Consider the following 20499-nt stretch of genomic DNA (forward strand, 5'->3'; position numbering starts at 1 on the left):
ATGAAAAAGGTGATTTCTAAAAAGAGACCTGTGGGAGGTGAGCCTAAATTTGTAACTGAAAAGTGTGGTAGAGTCTCGCCAGCTAGGAGGACCCCAATCAAGAAGAAAAACCCTAGAGCGGTGGCAATACCTTGCACTAACAATTACATAACGTTCAAGAAGGTGCTAATTGACTCTGGTTCTAGTGTGAGTTTAATGCCATTGTCTATCTTCAAAAAGATTGACATTAGAAAGATAAGCGAGTGTGGGACAAAATTGAAAATTTCTAATCAGACCATTAAGCAGTCATATGGGATAGTTCAAGATGTATTGGTGGAGATTGATAAGTTTGTCTTTCCAGTTGATATCCAGATCATAGACATACCTGAAGATGAAGCGACTCTTATCCTTCTTGGTAGACCTTTTTTGCTCACTAGTCGTTGCAATTTTGATATCGGGAAACGGACACTAACAGTAAAGTTATTTGATAAAGAGGTAACATTGAAGGTGTTAGAAGTCAAAAAGCAAGGTGTAGGTGGAAATAAGCAATCTTCGGTTGGCATGATCAAAATTGAGAAAGCAAAATTCTAAAACCTCTCCCAGAAAAAGTCTCAAGCATAGTTTCTCCGGTGGCCTCAGCGCATGCATCTATCAAAATTCTTAAGTTCCTTCAAAAATGTAAGAATAAAAAGAAAAAGGAATATCAAGGTGAAGAGATAAGAGTGGGAAGTGATTTGAAGAGACAATTTGATAAAACAGAGGTAAGATAGAATATAATGGAGAAAATTATTTTATTACTGAATATGAAAACATAACAGAATTCCAGATCTACTGCTCCTCAGTCAGAGAAACAATTCTCTCACTGCCTAAACCCTAATAAGGAAAATAGAAAATAATAATCCTACTAGCTACTTCCCCACACTCTCCTATTTATATGAGGAATACTAACTAAGCCAATTCCTATTTATTTGGAGAATAAAAACTAACTAACTGAGCTACTCCTAATTATTTGGGGAATAAAAACTAACTAATTGAGCCAACTCCTATTTATTTGGTTTGGACTAAGGCCCAAACCAATATCCTAACAATACCGGCAACCTGAAATACAACCTTGTCCTCAAGGTTGAAATGAGAAAATGTCCTTCAACATATAACAATGACATGCCAAACACTTCCCTTGTAAGGTAATGGTGGGTCTAAAACAAGACCAAATTTGCACTTCAGCAAACCACAAAACTATACTTGGAGTTCATTTTCTTGAAATACAACAACAACACTACTATAGCTTTTGCATCTCCCTGGATCCCATTGTTGAGAACTTGATAGACCGAGTTCAAACAATCGAACCTGTTGCACAGCTTCATTCTTACTATCTCTTGATGATGGCCTGCAGCTTTTCTCTTTAAAATCCCTTTGAAATTGTCGCTTTTGCCTCAACTTTTTTGGATCCTTCCCTCCTTCAGCAACCATGATGCACGCTAAACTGATATTGTAACCTGCATATGGCGGATCTGGCGGCGGCAGCCGCATGCACATGCGACGCCTCATCTTTTTCATCTTTCCTCTCTTCTCTAATCTCAATCTGACCACGGATTCGCTGAGATCTGGCGGCTTGGCCGACGGTTTTTGCTTTAGAAGGTGCTTCACGAATGAACCAATGTCTGGTAGTTTCTGCGGCAGTGTGCGAGCCACCGATATATGATTTTCGTGCTTCTCCTTGTCTTGCGTCAGATGTAGAAACTCCATCCATGATTTCCACGAATATGATGATTTGGAATGGGGAGGGACCCTCTTCCAACAATATCTGACCGGTGACGACGCGGTCAAAGTCTTCTGAGATGGAGGTGATATTAGTGACTCTAAACTCTGTGACTTCATCAGTCCCTTCTCTGGTTTCTCAGCCACAAGGATCACATCTTTGCTCACCCCATTGGGTTCCTTCTTCTCCATTGCATCTCCTTTTTCCGACTTTGCATTTTTATGAAACTCTGTTCCACAGTTCTCTTTCATAACATTTGGTATCGGAAACACACTCCAATCAGAGCTAAGATTCTCTGCGGGAATATGCCCCACATGCTTAGCCATCTCTGTCCTTAGCAATTGACGAAACTCCAACTTAAAGGATTTAACCGATTCTTCCAATCTTCCCATTCTCAATTCAATTGCGTCAATTCTCCTAACCATTCCTTCTTCTAACACTTCTTCTTCTGCAATCATCTTTGAATGACACAAATGTTGGCACCTCGACGATCTGGTAGCAACACTCCCCAATCGTCCTTCCACTGCAGAAACACGGTCAGCCATCTTAGGAGCTCTGGGCATCAACAATGGTAGGTCGGACCAATTGATAGAACAAAGGTAAGATAGAATATAATGGAGAAAATTATTTTATTACTGAATATGAAAACAGAACAGAATTCAAGAGCTACTGCTCCTCAGTCAGAGAAACAATTCTCTCACTGCCTAAACCCTAATAAGGAAAACAGAAAATAATAATCCTACTAGCTACTGCCCCACACTCTCCTATTTATATGAGGAATACTAACTAAGCCAATTCCTATTTATTTGGAGAATAAAAACTAACTAACTGAGCTACTCCTAATTATTTGGGGAATAAAAACTAACTAATTGAGCCAACTCCTATTTATTTGGTTTGGACTAAGGTCCAAACCAATATCCTAACACAATTGGTCCATGCTTTTCATCCACATGAGTTCTTGGTTGCGGAAGTGACAAGAAACAAGGTTTGGAAGAGGAAGTACCCTTCATAATAATGGGTAATGGACCGTCGAGCCATGTATCGTTAAACGAAGTGCTTGGTGGGAGGCAACCCACGCTTTTAATAAATAAGGTTTCTTTGTGTTTGTTTGTTTTGTTTTTCAGGAAATAAAAAAGGGACCTCTCTAGTGAAAGCTAGGAAGCTGCAGTTGGAGTTGCACTACCATCTACGAATCACCTCTCTCGGGCTTGTTTTGAAACATTGGAGCCAATGTTTAGTTCAAGTTTGGGGGAGGATTTACTCTTTGATTTTTATTTTTGTGTTGTTGTTATGCTATGTGTAAAACCATGTACATGTTCTCAAGAATGAATGTCTTTCTTATCCCTCGGGTGGGAGCCCTTATTTATACATATGCGCTGGTGACCCGACCTCATTAAGGAGCAACCTTTGGACATCCCCAATAATGGTGGGTGTAACACTCCAAAATAATTAGAGTATTATTTGATTGCTATATGATGAGTATTTGTTAGGTGTTTATGAATATATATGATATTTTGGTGAATTATTGATGCTTTGAGATGCGATGTATGAGGCTATGTTATGGGGTAGGTTGTTATAAGAGGATTATGAAGATTAATTATATTTTAGATAATTAGCTTAATTATTTAAAATTATTATTATTATAATTTAAATAATAAGTTGGATTAATTAGATTTAATAATATTTTTTAGAATTATTATTATTATTATTATTTTATTCACAAAATAAAGATGAGTTGGTGTAGAGATTTTAAGGGTAAAATATAAAAACCATAATAAGAGTCCAAGGGGTAAGAATGATAAAAGAAAGGGAGAAGAGAATTAGAGTTCATGCTTTACGATCGTGAAATTAGGATTACGCTGTGGAGAAGAGATAGGGCACTGAGGAACAATGGGATTTAGTAGAAACTCGAAGAGGATTCAGTAGAAACTCAAAGAAAGAATGAACCAAAGCTATGAAAACCTAAGGTAAGGGGTGTAATTCCTTTCATTATGATTGGTATGGGGTTTGAATATATGTGGCATTTTGTTGGGGTTTAGGTTGATTTGAGATGAACATGATGAATATGATGAAATTATAAACAATTTGATGTTTAATCGATGAATTTGATGTATAAATTGTCGTTGGTTGTGTTTTCTTGAGTTCTCAATGTGTTGTTTTATGGGTTTTAATATTGTTGATGAATTGTTGATGCATTGTGATGTAATTGGTAAAATTGATGATGTAAATTGAGTTAGATTGTTGGGCATTGTTAGTGCATAATTGGTAGGAAGAAAAGATAATGTTTAGTGGTAATCGGTTACCAATATTGGATTGGGTTTCGAAGCATAAAAATGTATTTTTTTACTCTAGTTTAGTGGTAATCGGTTACCAATATATGGCTACCCGATTACCACTTGAAAAATAGCATTTCTAGGCGTTTTTATAGGGTGTAACCGATTGCGGTTCTGAGGGTAACTAGTTACCGTTGTTTGGACGATTTTCAAAAACTTAAAAAATTCATAACTTTCAAACCGTAACTCCATTTTGGTCCTCGTTCGAAGTGTTAGAAAGCTAAAACAATATTCTTTTCTATAAAAATGGTTTCAGGTTCTAGAAATAAACTTAATTGGTTTGTAATGATTTATTGTGGCATCGGTGTATTATGTCGGTGTTGGTAGCTTTGTTAAAAATTTGAAAATTCATAACTCAAGCTAGAATGTCTTATTGACGTGTCTTTCAAACAGTTGGAAAGCTGGTTAAATGTAATTTATTTTAAAGTTAATTTTAGTTCCAGAATTTCAATTATTCGACGCGGTGACGGTGTTTTGGCGTATTCGAGTTATGTCGCTTTTTGTGAAATACTTGAGGATGCCTTATGTGAATATTATTTTTGAATACCCTGTCAGTACTGGTGTATGTACTCGTAGTAGTAATTATTTTTATCATGATTATGTGATGTGTTCGATGATGCTGTGATGTTGTGATGAATGAAGTTGATGAAGTGTATGAGTAATAATTTTTATCATGATTATGTGATGTGTTCGATGATGTTGTGATGTTGTGGTGGATGAAGTTATGTCGTTTTTTTTGAAATACTTGAGGATGTCTGATGTGAATATTAATTCTGAATACCCTATCGGTACTGGTGTATGTAACACCCTGAAAATTATAATTAATTATTTAATTGATTAATTAGGCATTATTGTTGAATATAAGAGATTTTGTGGAATAGTGTGTGTCGTGACAATATATTATGGGGTAGTGGTGAAATTATATGTTAATAAGAAGTTATTATTTATTTAAATAATTTAGTTGAGAATTACTATAATTTAAATAATTGTCTGGGATTAAAAATAATTGTTAGGATTATTTTTAATATTTAAATTAGATAAATAAGAGTGAGAATAATGAGGATTAGTAAGAGTAAATGAGGAATACCATATTAGGGGTCTAAGGGTTATCTTAGTAAAAGGGGAGAAGAGAGAAAGAGAATCGTAAAATTTTGGACGATTGCTCATAAAGAGGAGAAACAAATAAGCGAGAAAGTGAGAATAGGCTAGGTAGGAACTGTCAATCTCAGGTAAGGGTGGAGTTCCAACTTTCTAAGGGATTATATAATGTTGGGTATGTGTGGTTGATTGTCATTGTTGTATGATTTTGTTCTTGAGATTGTTTGATGAGTGTATGAACCTAATTGTTGAATTGTTAATATAAATTGTTTGTGATTTGATGAATTGGTTGTGTAAAGTGTGTAGGAATGTTGTATAATATGTGTATGCAAATGTTGTTATTTCAAAATATGATTTTTGGGTACAATTTGGGGGTTTTGGGTTTGAGAAAGAATGGTTTCGTACTCTGAAAAATAGCAGAAAAACACCTATGATTCAGTGGTAACCGATTACTTGATGAGGTAACCAGTTACCTCACAAAAAATGGAAAAATTGAGGTTTCTGGGCTGGTTACAATGAAGTAGCCGTTTACTTGAATGAAGTAACCGGTTACCTGGGAGCGAAAATGTGAAAAATGACTTTTTAGACTGAAGTAACCGATTACTTGAATGAAGTAACCGGTTACCACTATGTTGAGCTGAATTTTCTAAAACTTTAAAAATTCATAACTTTTTTACTCGGGTGTCCGATTAACGCGCCATTTGAACCTGTGGAAAGCTAATGAAATATACTTTTTCATAAAAATGATTTTAAGTTTTCAGAAAATAAATTTAGTTAGTGTGTAATAAGGTTTTGTGGTGTCGGTGTATGATGTCGGTGTTTGCATTTTCGTAGAACTTCAAAAATCCATAACTCTTTACTCGAGTGTTTGTTAGATATGCCGTTTGAACATACAAAAATCTAAAAATATTTTCTAATCAGTAAAAACAATTTCAAATACATTGGTTAATTATTTAGCGGTGTTCGACGCTCTTCCGTGCGAGATTTTGTGTGTTATGTTGAGATGTGTGTACGTAGTTATGTGTGATGACGGTGTATTGATGTAATAATGTGATGTTGTGCTATTTTTATATGAGAATGTGAGAATGAATCTGAACCATTGGATTTTAAAATAAATGGTGGAGATTATGAGTGAATCTTTTTTTTCTCTCTCCTACATCATTTATTTTAATAATGGAGGAGAGAGAAAAAAATATTCACACATAATCTCCACCATTTATTTTAAAATCCAATGGTTCAGATTCATTCTCATATAAATATGTCATTCTCATATGATATGCCCATATATATATATATATATATATATATATATATATATATATATATATATATATATATATATATATATATATATATATATATATATATATATATATATATATATATATATATATATATATATATATATTGAGGGCATATCATATGAGAATGACTTTTTTATATGAGAATGTGAGAATGAATCTGAACCATTGGATTTTAAAATCAATGGTGGAGATTATGGATGAATCTTTTTTTCTCTCTCCTACTTCATTTATTTCAAAATGTAGGAGAGAGAAAAAAAAGAACCACCCATAATCTCCACCATTTATTTTAAAATACAATGGTTCAGATTCATTCTCACATTCTCATATAAATATGGCATTCTCATATGATATGCCATATATATATATATATATATATATATATATATATATATATATATATATATATATATATATATATATATATATATATATATATATATATATATATATATATATCTGTGTGTGTGTGTGTGTGTATTTTGTGACGATGATTGTAATGATGATTTGATGCGAAGAATGTTGTTTGTAAATATGATGTTGTGGTGAGTATATGAATGACGATGCATTTGCCTTCTCGTGGTCATGTTTTATTATGTTGTTACGCATCGTGCGTTCATGGCATAAGAAGGGCAAATGTCCAGTGATGTAAGGGCAGATGCCCAGTGATGTTAGGACTGATGTCCAATGTTGATCTTAATCAAATTGTGTGGATTGAGTGCCTTTTTTGATATGCTCTGGTTCCAAGCGGGAATTGATCCTATGTTGAGGATCTTTGGAGGAAGATGACTATGTCATCAGTGATGATGAATTGGTACCACATGCATTGAGACTGTGAGTCGGTCTCATTGTATTGCATTATTGTTGTTAACTTGATAAATAAGTTGTGTGATTGATGTGTGAATTTTATGATTAATGTTTGGAATGGTGTGAATGTGTTAGATGTAGAATGTATGACTATGCATGATCATATTACTATATGCTTAATATTATACATTCCTTTATATTGTTGAGATAACTCACCTCTTCTGTTTGAATGTTGCCTCCACGTGGGTAACGTGTGTGTAATAAGGATTAGTTCGCTAGCGAAGTAGCTTGGAAGATGTTGCTCTTCGTCTTTATTTTGAGTTTGGCGTCATTGCTCTGATATGTGACACCATGCTGGGATGAACGCTTAGTTGGTCTTTTATTTGATAATTTGTTTGGAGTCTAGGAACTCCCTATAGTTGCCTGAATAATTTATATTGTGTTGTTGGATGCAAATTGTGTTAAATATTTACGATTCTTTTCCGTTGCGTAATAAAAGTTGAAGTTGAATACTATGCGTGGCCTTATGGTTCATCTGTATATGTGTTATGTATCTGATTAAATAATTGAACAGGTCTTTATATGTTTGAAAATGTGACATCCTAATCGCATGTGTAATATTATTTTGAAAAATATACTCTAATTTTATATTAATAATTTTCGAGGAAATTAGGGTGTTACAGTGTATGTACTGCCAGTAGTAATGATTTTTATCATGATTATGTGATGTGTTCGATGATGTTGTGATGAATGAAGTTGATGAAGTGTATGAGTAATGATTTTTATCATGATTATGTGATGTGTTCGATGATGTTGTGATGTTGTGATGGATGAAGTTGATGAAGTGTATCTGTGATATTTTGTACATGTTATGCGAAAATATTACATGATGATTATATGAATGACGATGCATTTGGCTTGTCGTGGTCATGTTGTTATTATGTTGTTATGCATTGTGCATTTATGGCCTAAGAAGGACAAATGTCCAATGTGTCATACCCCAATTTTTGACCTAAGATACCACCTCATATCATTGCATATGCATCATTTGCATCTCTAACAAATTGCATAGCCTGTGTTTGCTACTTGTGACTCAGCAGGGTTTAATCAAGAAATCACTCATCAGTACAAGTAACAATCAGTTAGGGTTTTGTTCTCCCTTCATCTCAAATGAACCATCTTCATCAACAATCAACATTTGGTCCTCAAAGATTCATTTCAACAAGCTCAAAAGCTTTGAATCAACCAAATTAGGGTTTTGACTAAAGACAGCATACTCCTGACTTTTGCTCAGGATTTGACCTAATGGCTTGGGACATGACCTTAGGACTCCAAATGCATCATCTTGACCTAATCTATTTGCTCAAAACATCTCCCACACAAGGATTGATCAACAGTGAAAATTCAAGACATCAGACTAGGGTTTTGAACTATCAGGGACTGAAATCAGGGATCACATTTGGGAAACCTTAAAAGGCTCCAGGGCATCACTCAAAGGGTTCAATCATCTTCAAATAATCCCTATGTCAATATCCAATGGAATTTGTACTTCAATTCAAGAGCCACAGTCATCAATTTCATCAGGTTCATAATTAGGGTTTTTAACCTAATTCACCTGAACAACTGACTTTTTAATCAGGACATGGTGCCACAACTCAAACCATGGCTCAAGATCCTCTAATACCTTAATGTGATCCATTCATACCAATCATTTGCTGAGGATAGCTTGATTCACCTAAAATCTCCAGAAACGCGATCCGCCTGAAAAAGTCAATTGCACAAGATCACCATTGACTTTTTGGAAATTTTGGTCAACCATGACTTTTGAAGTTTTAAATCATCAATATATGATATTTGAATTCATTTGATCAAGAAAAATCAAGAAAATCAATCAAGAATCAGAAAGTCAAAGTTTGACTTTTCATACTTAGAAAATTTTCTAAGTGTTTTCAAGTGGTTTTTTCCAAACTTTGAAAGGGAATATCTCAAAATTTCACCTACAAACTGAAAAAAACTTCCAGCATGAAAGTTGTAGATTTTGATCCAATGAACAACTTTGTCACATATAATTCTTTTCCATAAGATTAACCATTTAAGAGATATGGAGCTTCAAAGTTGGTATCTTTTGAAAAATTCACTAAAAACTTCATTTTTTCCAAAGTTCATGGATCTTTTTCACCCATTTCCTTAAAGATCTTGAGGAAGCTTTCAACTAGGGATTTGAAGTACATAACAAGATCTTTCCAAAATGACCAAGAGCATGAAAAAATATGGAGTGGAGCTATGGTTTTGAATTTTGTCATTAGAGGTTCTTATGATTGAATTATAAGCCATTTTCACAAAATTATGAACACTATATGACCTATAATACAAGCAATGACCTCTTGCAACTCCAAAGGGCAAGATCAAAGCATTAAAGATTGGATAGGAAAGAATCTCCAAACACTTGAGATTTTTAACCATGGTTAAAGGTTTTAACCTTTTGCATTTAATACAAAAGATGCCATTTTATCTCTTAATGCCAAATCACCAAAGATATTATCAACTTGCAAAGCTTGGAGTTCAGAATTCTTGGCCTATAAATAGAGGTTCAAAACTCATTCATTATCACACCAAAACCTTCCAAAGCATAGGTTTTCTCTTTCTTTCTTAAGTTGCAAGTTTCTAGAATTTCAAAGAGGTAAAAAACTCAACCTCCAAATCCTTGAAGTTATGGCCAAAGTGATGGTTCCAACAACTCATAAACATCATATGAGATGTGTTTGATCCACTCATAGACCCCAAAAACACCTAAATCTCAAAATCACTACCTCACTTCCATATATGCACATAATGAACCTTATCATGCCAATTATCATACCAGGTCATTTCTGTCCAAACTAACCTTCCAAACATCATCCATATACTTCATATGAACTGTCCAAACACTCATCATCAACCTGAAACATCAGAATCATCAAGCTTGATCCTCACTTGCTCCTACTGCAGATCGGGTGCTACCTCTTGATCCAGGAGTTTTCAGATCATTCCAGGCATTCAAACACCTTCCATAAGGTCCATTGAAGCTGTCCAGATCAAGAAACAACATCTGGAACCTCTCTTTTGCAGAATTCAATTTCCAGTTTTGCAAGCTTTTAAGGTAAGTGCTTTGAACTTCAAACTCCATCATACATGCATCATAAATGAAATATTGCTTTGCCATCATGTTTCTGCATATGTATGGATCATTAACCCTCAATCAATTGCTATTTATCTTGCACATACACGATTTCAGATTGAATCATAGAATTAGGGTTCTTCGTGTTCATCAGAAAATCAATGATCTTAGAGTGAAAATAAATGAAATTAAATGGTACCATCATGTTCCTTGTGAAAAATCGAGCAAGATAGGCTATTCACTTGATTAAATTGGTTCATTTTTAAGAAAATTCAAAATCAAAATAGGGTTAGTGTTCTTGGCGCCATTTTTTGCGAAGGAAATTTGAAAATTGAGTTTGAAATATAATCAATTCGTTGCAAGTGTTAAAAAGACCACGCGCGTGGTCCAGTTGGCTAAGTTTTTGAATGGTAACCTCCAGGTCGTGGGTTCAACACCCTTAGGGACCAAAACCTTATTTTTATCACTATTTTTCTTCATTTTTTGCACAACTTCATCAATTGTTTTAACCAATCAAAATTCATCATTTTCACTTCATTTTTTTTACACTTCTCATTTAACATATATATTTTATGAATGTCCAAAAAAATCACAAAAATAATATTTATTTAATATAATTTTATTAGGTTTAAAATGACTTGTTTTTAAGTGTTTTTTAATACTTTAAATATTGTTTTTCATTTGATTTTCAAAACCTAATCACTTTTAAATATTTTGTGATCAAACCCTAATCACTTAGGTCTTAATTAGGTATAAGCTTTGTCTTTATCTTAATTAAGTTGACTTTTGTCAAAATTCAGACTGTTTTCAACAAACGATCAAAGTTTTTCAAAACAATAAAACCTCGCGTTTTTTAACAAATCAATTAACCATGTTTTATAAAATAAAACATGGGCCTCTCTTTTGAGTTGTAAGTCCCATTCCATTTCATTTTGTACATATTTTCTTTTTGTACATAACTTTTGCAAAACTTTTGTTTTAAATCAAAACCTTTTCAAAAACACCATGTTTTATAAAATAAAACATGAGCATCCCTTATGGTATAAGTCCCATTCCTTTGTATAAAATTAGGTTTTTCTCATTGTATATATACCTATCTTTTTATACCTCGATCAATTTGATTTAAACCCTCGAATAACAAATCAAAAATTAGGGTTTTCTTCAAAATCTACATGGGCCTCCCTCAAGGTATAAGTCCCAACCCCCTTTGTAAATATTTGTTTACATAGCTGTGAATAAACTCATTGAACTTCTCCCCGAGTTTAAGTCCCAACTCCTGTGTACATAACCTTGTTTGATAAACCGTTCATCCTTAAAGGTATATTTCCTTCATAAACTCCAATGTACACACACACTTTGTCATATATATGTACTTGTTCATATACTTGTTCGTGTTTGTTCATATACTTGTTCATACTTGTTCATATACATGTTCATGTTATATATGTCTGTTCATCTTAGTACAACACTAGGTTCCCCATAGCCTCCTATTGGGCTTCGTGCAAAGAATCTCCTCTTAGGCTTCATACAAACGACTTGTCCCTCCCATAGCCTCCTCTTGGGCTTACAATGCAAGGACCCTCGATTGTCCCTCCCATAGCCTCCTCTTGGGCTTACAATGCAAGGACCCTCGGATAGCCTCCTCTTGGGCTTTGTACAAGGACCCACGAGCTTCTTAAAAGCATCCCCATAATCCAAACCAAATACCCTAGGAGATTAGACATTTATCATCTCTATGATAGGAGTATCTCTTCTATATCATCACAATCAAACTTTCTTTTTGCCACAAGGCTGGCTAATTAATCAAAAGTTTTTGCCACAAGGCTAGCTCATCAAAACTTTTTGCCACAAGGCTGGCTCATCAAAACTTTTTGCCACAAGGCTGGCTTATCAAAAGTTTTTGCCACAAGGCTGGCTAATCAAACTTGTTTTTGCCACAAGGCTGGCTAAACAAAACATCTTTATCATTCTAAGAACCATAAGTGGCATAGCCCAGTTCTTATAATGAAAAGATTCAAACAAAAATCAAACAGATGTATGTGATGATATAGATTAAATACATCGAGCATTAAGATGACATTCGTCTCTTATCCTTTGCTTCCACTAGCATAAGTGGGAACTACGATTGCTCTGACTTTCTCAACATCCCTTTGAGAATATGTAGGCACAAGGTCATATCCTTGGCGAGCAAAACTTCTATCTCCCTCAAACCACTCAAACCTTAGCACCCGTAGACCCCGAGCTATAGATGCTCTGATTCCCTCTAAGGGATATGTATGCAGAAGATTGCGATGATCTTTGCGAGCATAATCAAACAAACACCTTAGGTCCCACCAATCTCACAACAGAAAACCTCCCCAATAGCATAGCAAGAAATAAACAGACAAACATAACAAAGAAACCTATAGAGTACTATAGATACGTAGGGTGCTAATACCTTCCCTTCGTATAACCAACCCTCTTACCCGGAATCTCTCCCCCTTTTTTTGCATTGCTTTTAATTTTGTATTATTTGCATTGCATATCTTTTAAGGTTTGTGCAACTTTTTTCCTTTTCCTGCTTTGGAAACAATAAAAAGTTTGGTCGTGACAAAAACAAAAATCATTTTCTTGAGCATCGAGCCCAGAGAAGGCATCCGGTGTCTCATCCCGATTTTCACGCGACAGAAAAATGGCGACTTCACTGGGGACTATCTTTTTATTGTTTCCAAAGAAAGGGTTAATTCTAATTGTTATGTTTTCATTTCATTCTTGTTACATGTGTGGTTCTGTGGTTCTGTTACTTGTGTGGTTCTGTTACAAGTGATACATTATGGACAAATCCTAACCCGGATTAAGTACACATAAGAATTAGGTGGAGGGTATAGTCATGTATGGCATACAAGGAGTTCAGTCCTTAACAAGCCGTCACGAGAATCCTTCCGCTCAGTGGAGGTTCCTTGTTGGTAGTATATGTTTAGCAAGTTCAGTTGCGAAGAAATTGTTGCTTTCATTGAACTGTAGAAGCTGAGTTGGCCGTAGAACCCATTAACCCATCCTGGCCTTATTAGGTTGTGGCGCAGAAACTATTCAGGTGAAGACTTGGATTAGTTGTCATGCGGAGAGCCACACTCAGACGAGTTTTTCTTGAGAATATTGCTAGCTCACAAGTTCAGTTGTGCAAGCCGGTAATATCCGAAAGAAAAATGTAGACTCTGACGTATCAGTAGAACATGTTGTGTAGGTGATTAACCCCTAGTACTATCCCATGTTTGGTTCTTTGACCTCATGCTCGTGACGTTAAACCTTTGAACCTATGTGTACCATGTTTGCATTACCATGTTTGCATTATCATGTTTGCTTTACCGTGTTTGTATATGTGGCATTCATGCATCCATGCATTCATTAAAAATCCATCTTTTCATAAAAACATGATTTTTCCAAAAAAATTTAGAGAATTTTCTTTGCAAACATTATAGGATTAAGTTATGGAATGGGTAAAAAGGCATACCAAAAGGTACGGTTTCAAAATGCCTAATGTGGAAAAACTGAGAGAGTTAGCATCTTTGGTACAAGATTCTTCCAATTTTAGGAAAAGCCATGGAAAGCTTTTGCCTATCTTGAACACTCATGTTGATGAAGGACTTCTCAAAACTCTGGTTCTGTTCTATGATCCCGTCTACCGGTGTTTCACCTTTCCAGACTACCAGTTGGTACCAACCTTGGAAGAATATGCTAATCTTTTGGGTATTCCTGTGTCTGAAAAATTACCTTTCAATGGTTTGGAAGCCATTCCTAAATCACAAGTCATTGCAGCAACTATCCACTTGAAGAAATCTGAAGTAGACAGTAATTGGACTATCAAGGGAAACCTCCCGGGTTTGACTTCGCAGTTCCTAATAAAGAAAGCCTTTGATTTCGCCGAAACTGGTAGCATGATTACTTTTGAAGCTATACTAGCTTTGCTCATCTATGGGTTGGTTCTGTTCCCCAACGTCAACGAAATTGTTGATATCAACGCCATAAAAATCTTTCTGATTGGAAATCTTGTTCCGACTTTGCTTGGTGACATGTATTTCTCTATCCATCACAGAAATCACCAAGGTGATGGGATCATTGTGTGTTGTGCACCTCTGTTGTTCAAATGGATTGTTTCACACTTACCTAAGTCTCCTATCTTCAGGGAAAACCGAGAAGGTTTGCGTTGGCCTCGAATACTTATGTCCCTTACTAATAATGATATTCATTGGTATACTCTGGCTCGCTGTGGTACGGAAACCATTGACAGTTGTGGAGAGTTCGCCAATGTACCCCTCATTGGTACACAAGGAGGAATTAACTACAATCCGGTCTTAGCCCGACGACAACTCGGGTATGCAAATTCAACTAAACCCATTGGTCTCACAGTGGAAAGCTACTTCTATCAAGAGGGGGAGTATCCTCAAGGGTTAAAAGCAAGAATGGTGATAGCTTGGTACGACATCCGAAGGAAAGAAAAAGGTGGGGTAAGGAATTGCATTGCCATGGACGCTTACACCTGTTGGGTAAAGAAAAGAGCAAAGGAGTTTCAAATGCCTTATGATTATGAAAATCCCATGTTCCCTGTGATATCATAACTACCCTGCATTCGCATTGACACTATGGAAGAATACCAAGAGACTTTGGCCAAGATGAGGTTAGAGAAAGATGCTTGGGAAGACAAGTTTCGTAAGACTGATGTGGAAAGCAGAAAGTTGAAGAAACGGGTGAAAGGTCACGAAGAAACCCTCTATTATTAAGATGGATGGCTCATGAGTAAAGATGAGAAGATCCGTCGAAAAGACGCTGCAACCAGGAGGTATATTAAAGAAAGCAAGAAAAAGCTTGAAGGCTCAACAAGCAACGCTCCAACTCCTGACGATTGGAAGAATGTTGTTGACAAGCTAAGGACCGAAAAGGCCGAGTTGAAAGCTTACTATGGGAAAGAAATCATGAAGCTCAAGTTGCATAACGCATTTGGTTCTTCATCCGATGAGGATGTTTAGGATTGTTTAGCTTTTATTTATCATTTGCTTTTGTAGGAGCTACGCTCCAATGTTGTAACACTTTCCCAGCATTTTAATAAAAGAATAGTTTATGTTCAAATGTTTGCAAGAAAATAAATCTTTAAAATATTTGGAAAAATCATAAACTTTTTTTTTGCATACATCATTATGCATCTCGAGTCTGTTGTCTAGAGTCTCATCTTTTGGATTTTCCTCCATTAGACTGTCAAGTTGTCGCGCCTCAAAGTTTCTCGACCGTGCTCGCAATCAAATCACAGATGCAATACTCGTTCAAGCAAAAGAAGAGTGATGGAAAACTTGGACCAAGAGAATATCGAGCTTCGTGGTACAGTGACCACCCTCCAAGAAAAGTTGGAAAGTCTCACTACTCTGGTTGACTCCTTAATTGCCGCACAGAATCAGCAGCCACCACCCAACAGTTAAGCAACAGTGATATCTGAGATCACTACTCCAGTCTCTACAGTTGCATTCAGCATTCCATCTTTCTCCATGCCAGAAGGTTGGAGCACCCCTTTCAGCTTCGGTACAGGTTTTCGCCATAATTTCTCTGGGATTCCAACATCCACAACTGAAGCACCTGCTGCACAAAGTTCAGTGTTCACTCCAAATCAGGGGGTAACCTTTTCTCAAGTCACTATGTCAGTTTCTCAACCCATTATGACGGTTGCAACTCCTATGGTTCACACTGTTCCTTACAGAGACAATGAGATTTATCATGATCAAGGTGATAGCACAAATCAGCGTAACCTCATGGAAGATCTCCAAGAGCAGTTTAACAAGATACAGCTAGAAGTCAAGGCTATTCGTGGGAAAGACTTGTTCGGGAAGAATGCCCAAGAGCTATGTTTAGTTCCCAATGTACAAATACCAGCTAAATTCAAAGTCCCTGACTTTGAGAAGTACAAAGGTAGTTCTTGTCTACAAAGCCATCTCGTGATGTATGCTAGGAAGATGTCTACTTATGCAGATAATCATCAGTTGCTCATCCATTACTTTCAAGACAGTTTGACTGGTGCCGCACTGAAGTGGTACACAGGATTGGATAGCACCAATATTCGAACTTTCAACGACCTAGGCGAGGCCTTTGTCCGACAATACAAATACAACTCGGATATGGCTCCAGACAGAGACCAGCTCCGATCCATGGCTCAGAAAGACCATGACGCTTTCAAAGAATATGCCCAACGATGGAGAGAAACTGCTGCTCAGATCAGTCCACCGCTAAAAGAGAAAGAGATGACAAAGATCTTCTTAAATACTCTTGGCCCGTTTTATTATGAACGTATGATTGCTAGTGCTCCAAGTGATTTCACGGAAATGGTAAACATGGGGATGCGTCTAGAAGAAGGAGTCTGAATCAGACGTCTAACTAAAGAAGGTGGATCTTCAAGTGGAACCAAAAAGTTTGGAAGTGGTTTCCCAAAGAAGAAAGAACAAAGTGTTGACATGGTATTCCAAGGGAAGCCAAAAGGAAATATCAATCGTCAACGACAGATTGCTGCTATCGCACCGGCTGTTAACGCAGGACCAAATCCGGGATTTACCCCGCAGTTTCAACAACAACAGCCTCGACAACAGGCTCAATAGTTCAACAACAATCAGAATCGTGTGCAAAGAGCTTTACAGTTTGATCCGATTCCAATGACCTACACAGAGTTGTATACTTCTTTGATTGAAAGAGGTCTTGTTCAAACTAAAGCACCATCACCAGTACCTGAGAAACTCCCATGGTGGTACAAAGCTGAGATCTCGTGCCCTTATCATCAAGGAGCACCCGGCCATGATCTCGAGCATTGCATAGCTTTGAAACATGAAGTTCAGAGGTTGGTTAGATCAAATCTTCTCTCTTTCAGAAATTTAAATCCGAATGTGCAAGCAAATCTGCTGCCCAATCATGGAGGGCATGCTGTAAACCTGGTTCGTGAAGGCCCTGGCCAATACAGAATCTACGACATAAACTTGTCAAAAGCAGATTTGGTATAAATGCACGCCACTCTCTGTCAAATGCGAGATTTTCGTCGACATCACTATGGTTCCTGTAGCATATGTTGCGTAGATCCTCATGGATGTTCGACTTTGAGAAGAGATCTTCAAGTTTTGCTAGATGATGGTACTATTCAAATCTTCAGAAATAGGAATGAAGATGAAGTTAACATGATAGGATGTTATTCGCATGAGCATTTAGTCTCAGATATCAACTCGGTAACGCCTGAAGTTAACATCATCGTCCCTCATTTCAACATGCCTGAGCGCCTAGAGGTTACTTACAACAAGCCAAAGGTTCTTGTTGCTCCTTTGATCATTTGTCTACCCGGACCTATTCCTTATGACTCTGACAAGGCAGTTCCTTACAACTACAATGCAACAATGATAAAGAATGGACAAGAAGTTCCCATACCTACTCTTTCATCTATCGTGAATATCGTCGATGTGAGTCGAGTAACAAGAAGTGGGCGTGTGTACACTCCACTACCTTCAAATCAGCCCGGTGCTCCTGCAACCAGGCAAAATCCTGTTGATACACCGGTGGGAAATCCTGTGGGAACTCCTATTAGTAATCCAAGCACTGATGTTGGCCAATCCAGTGGAACCAATGTCAATCATGACTTTGATGAAATCCTGAAACTTATCAAAAGAAGCGAATACAAAATTGTGGATCAGCTTATGCAGACTCCTTCAAAGATCTCAATACTTTCGTTGCTTTTAAACTCTGAAGCCCATAGGGAAGCCTTGATGAGAGTTTTGGATCAAGCTTTTGTAGACCACGATGTGACTATTGACCACTTTGATGGGATAATAGCCAACATAACAGCTTGCAACAATTTAAGCTTCTGTGATGAAGAACTCCCCGAGGAGGGTAGAAATCACAATCTTGCTTTGCACATTTCTATGAACTGCCAGTCAGACTCTTTGTCTAACGTGCTGGTAGACACCGGATCTTCCTTGAATGTGAGGCCAAAGACGACTCTTACTCGTTTATCTTACCAAGGAATGCCTATGAAGTTCAGTGGTGTAGTAGTCAAAGCATTTGATGGATCGCGAAAATCTGTTATTGGCGAAGTCAACCTTCCCATGACAATTGGTCCACATACATTTCAAATCACCTTCCAGGTCATGGACATTCAAGCTGCTTATAGCTGTCTGTTAGGACGACCATGGATCCATGAAGCAGGGACAGTAACTTCTACGCTCCATCAAAAGTTAAAATTTGTAACAAATGGAAAATTGGTAACAATAAGTGGGGAGCAAGCCTTGATGGTGAGCCATTTATCCAATTTCTCTTTCATTAGTGCTGATAATGTGGAAGGAACGCAGTTCCAAGGTCTCTCTTTAGAAGACGAATCTTCCAAAAAGAAAGCATCAATCTGTTCTTACAAAGAGGCAGTAAAAGTAGTAAAAGATGGAACTACCACTGGCTGGGGGCAAGTTGTGATCCCTACCAACAATGAAACCAGAGTAGGACTCGGATGTTCACCGATGTTCTCAAATTGCACCAAGAAGGATGAAACCCTTCGTCCAATCAAAGAAACGTTCCTTAGTGGAGGGTTCCTTAACCCAATTCCTCAAGAGGTTAATGTTCTTATCGAATAGTGTACCGAAGAAGGTCTCTCCGATCCTGAAGAAGAATGGAAATGTTATCTCAATGACTCGGGATACATATCTCAGGAAGAACCGTATGCACCGTTCTATCCTCCTTCAGAGAAATCCAAAGGCAAAGAAACTGAGCCTATTCCCGTAGAGGTTTGGGACACCTTGGGACAACCAAGTGGCAAGTATGATTATATGGTGAAATATACTGCGCCTGAAAGTTCAAAAATTTCAATCGAAGACATCCAACCAACTGGATGGGGAGATCCCTTTGAATATAACAGTCAACCAGAAGAGGCCTACAAGCTCTCTCAACTTTCACAGCAGCCTGAGATCACTGAAGATTCCAACTTCAACGCATCTACCAAAGTTGATAACTCTGAAGACGTTTATTCTCACATAAACGCCATTTTTGAAGATGATGGGGAAGATGGCCTCGTAGTTGACTTGGAAAGTGTCTCTGACAACGAGTCTCTTCATCCTGAAGATTGGGAATTATATCCTGAAGATCCAGAGCATGTGCCTCTTAAGAATACATGTGACTCATCTTATGCTCTTCAAGAAGCAGAGGAGGATCGCCCCAGTACTACAAAGAACAAGGTTGACAAACCAGGACCTTCAAATCCTGCTCGACCAACAGTCAATGTCATCATTAAAGATGATTCGGATAAAAGTCTGCCAGAATACATAATACACAGAGGAGTTCGTTGCCACTGGAAAGCTGTTGAAGTTCCGAATGTTGTTCGCCGCTCGAAGTAATCACCTCGCTGTTATTTTGACCTCCTGCCTGGCCCAAAGCAGAGAGATGTTTTATAGGGCTTTGCTTTTAAATGTTTTTTCTTTGTCTTGCCCAAATAAGTTTGTGTATAGAGCTTTGTTTTAAAAAGTTTCCCTCTTTGTCCTGCCCAAGACAAATGAGTTTGTGTTTAGGGCTTTGTTTCAAAAATGAATCATAAATAAAGTGTCATTTTGAATTCCCTACACTATGTGTTTTATTTTTTTGCTTTTTTCTGGAAATGGTAATCCTAAAAAACCAAAAAAAAAAAAACTTTTCAAAAATCTGTATACACTGTTGCATTCAAAGTTTTTTCTGAAACAAACATAAATCATATGTGCAGACTTACTATTGATAAACCCATTGAATGCAATAACCCTATGCCCTTTCCCAACTTTGAGTTTCCTGTGTTCGAAGCCGAAGAAGAGGAAGAAGAAAAGATCCCGAACGAGATCTCTCGATTACTTAAGCACGAGGAAAGAGCCATTTTGCCTCACAAAGAGCCTTTAGAAAGAATCAACTTGGGTTCTGAAGAAGACAAAAAAGAAGTGACCATTGGATCGTTGCTTGATGCTGATATCAAGAGTAAGCTGATAGATCTTCTCAAAGAATATGTTGACGTGTTTGCTTGGTCCTACCAAGACATGCCTGGGTTGGATACCAATATTGTTCAACATT

The 20499-nt window shown here is 36.9% G+C and overlaps 1 protein-coding gene across 1 annotated transcript; it reads left to right on the top strand.

The window, feature by feature from the left end:
- Positions 1 to 570, top strand: LOC131658682 (uncharacterized). The gene has a single exon (XM_058927951.1). It carries the CDS (start codon positions 1 to 3, stop codon positions 568 to 570), a length of 570 nt encoding a protein of 189 aa, XP_058783934.1.
- The last annotated feature ends 19929 nt before the right edge of the window (positions 571 to 20499 follow it).

Source organism: Vicia villosa, linkage group LG3, assembly GCF_029867415.1.
Source record: "Vicia villosa cultivar HV-30 ecotype Madison, WI linkage group LG3, Vvil1.0, whole genome shotgun sequence".
NCBI classification, from domain to species: Eukaryota; Viridiplantae; Streptophyta; class Magnoliopsida; order Fabales; family Fabaceae; genus Vicia; species Vicia villosa.

Excerpts from the sequence above, each read along its gene's own strand:
- LOC131658682 (XM_058927951.1), top strand. The coding sequence starts at position 1 with ATGAAAAAGGTGATTTCTAAAAAGAGACCTGTGGGAGGTGAGCCTAAA.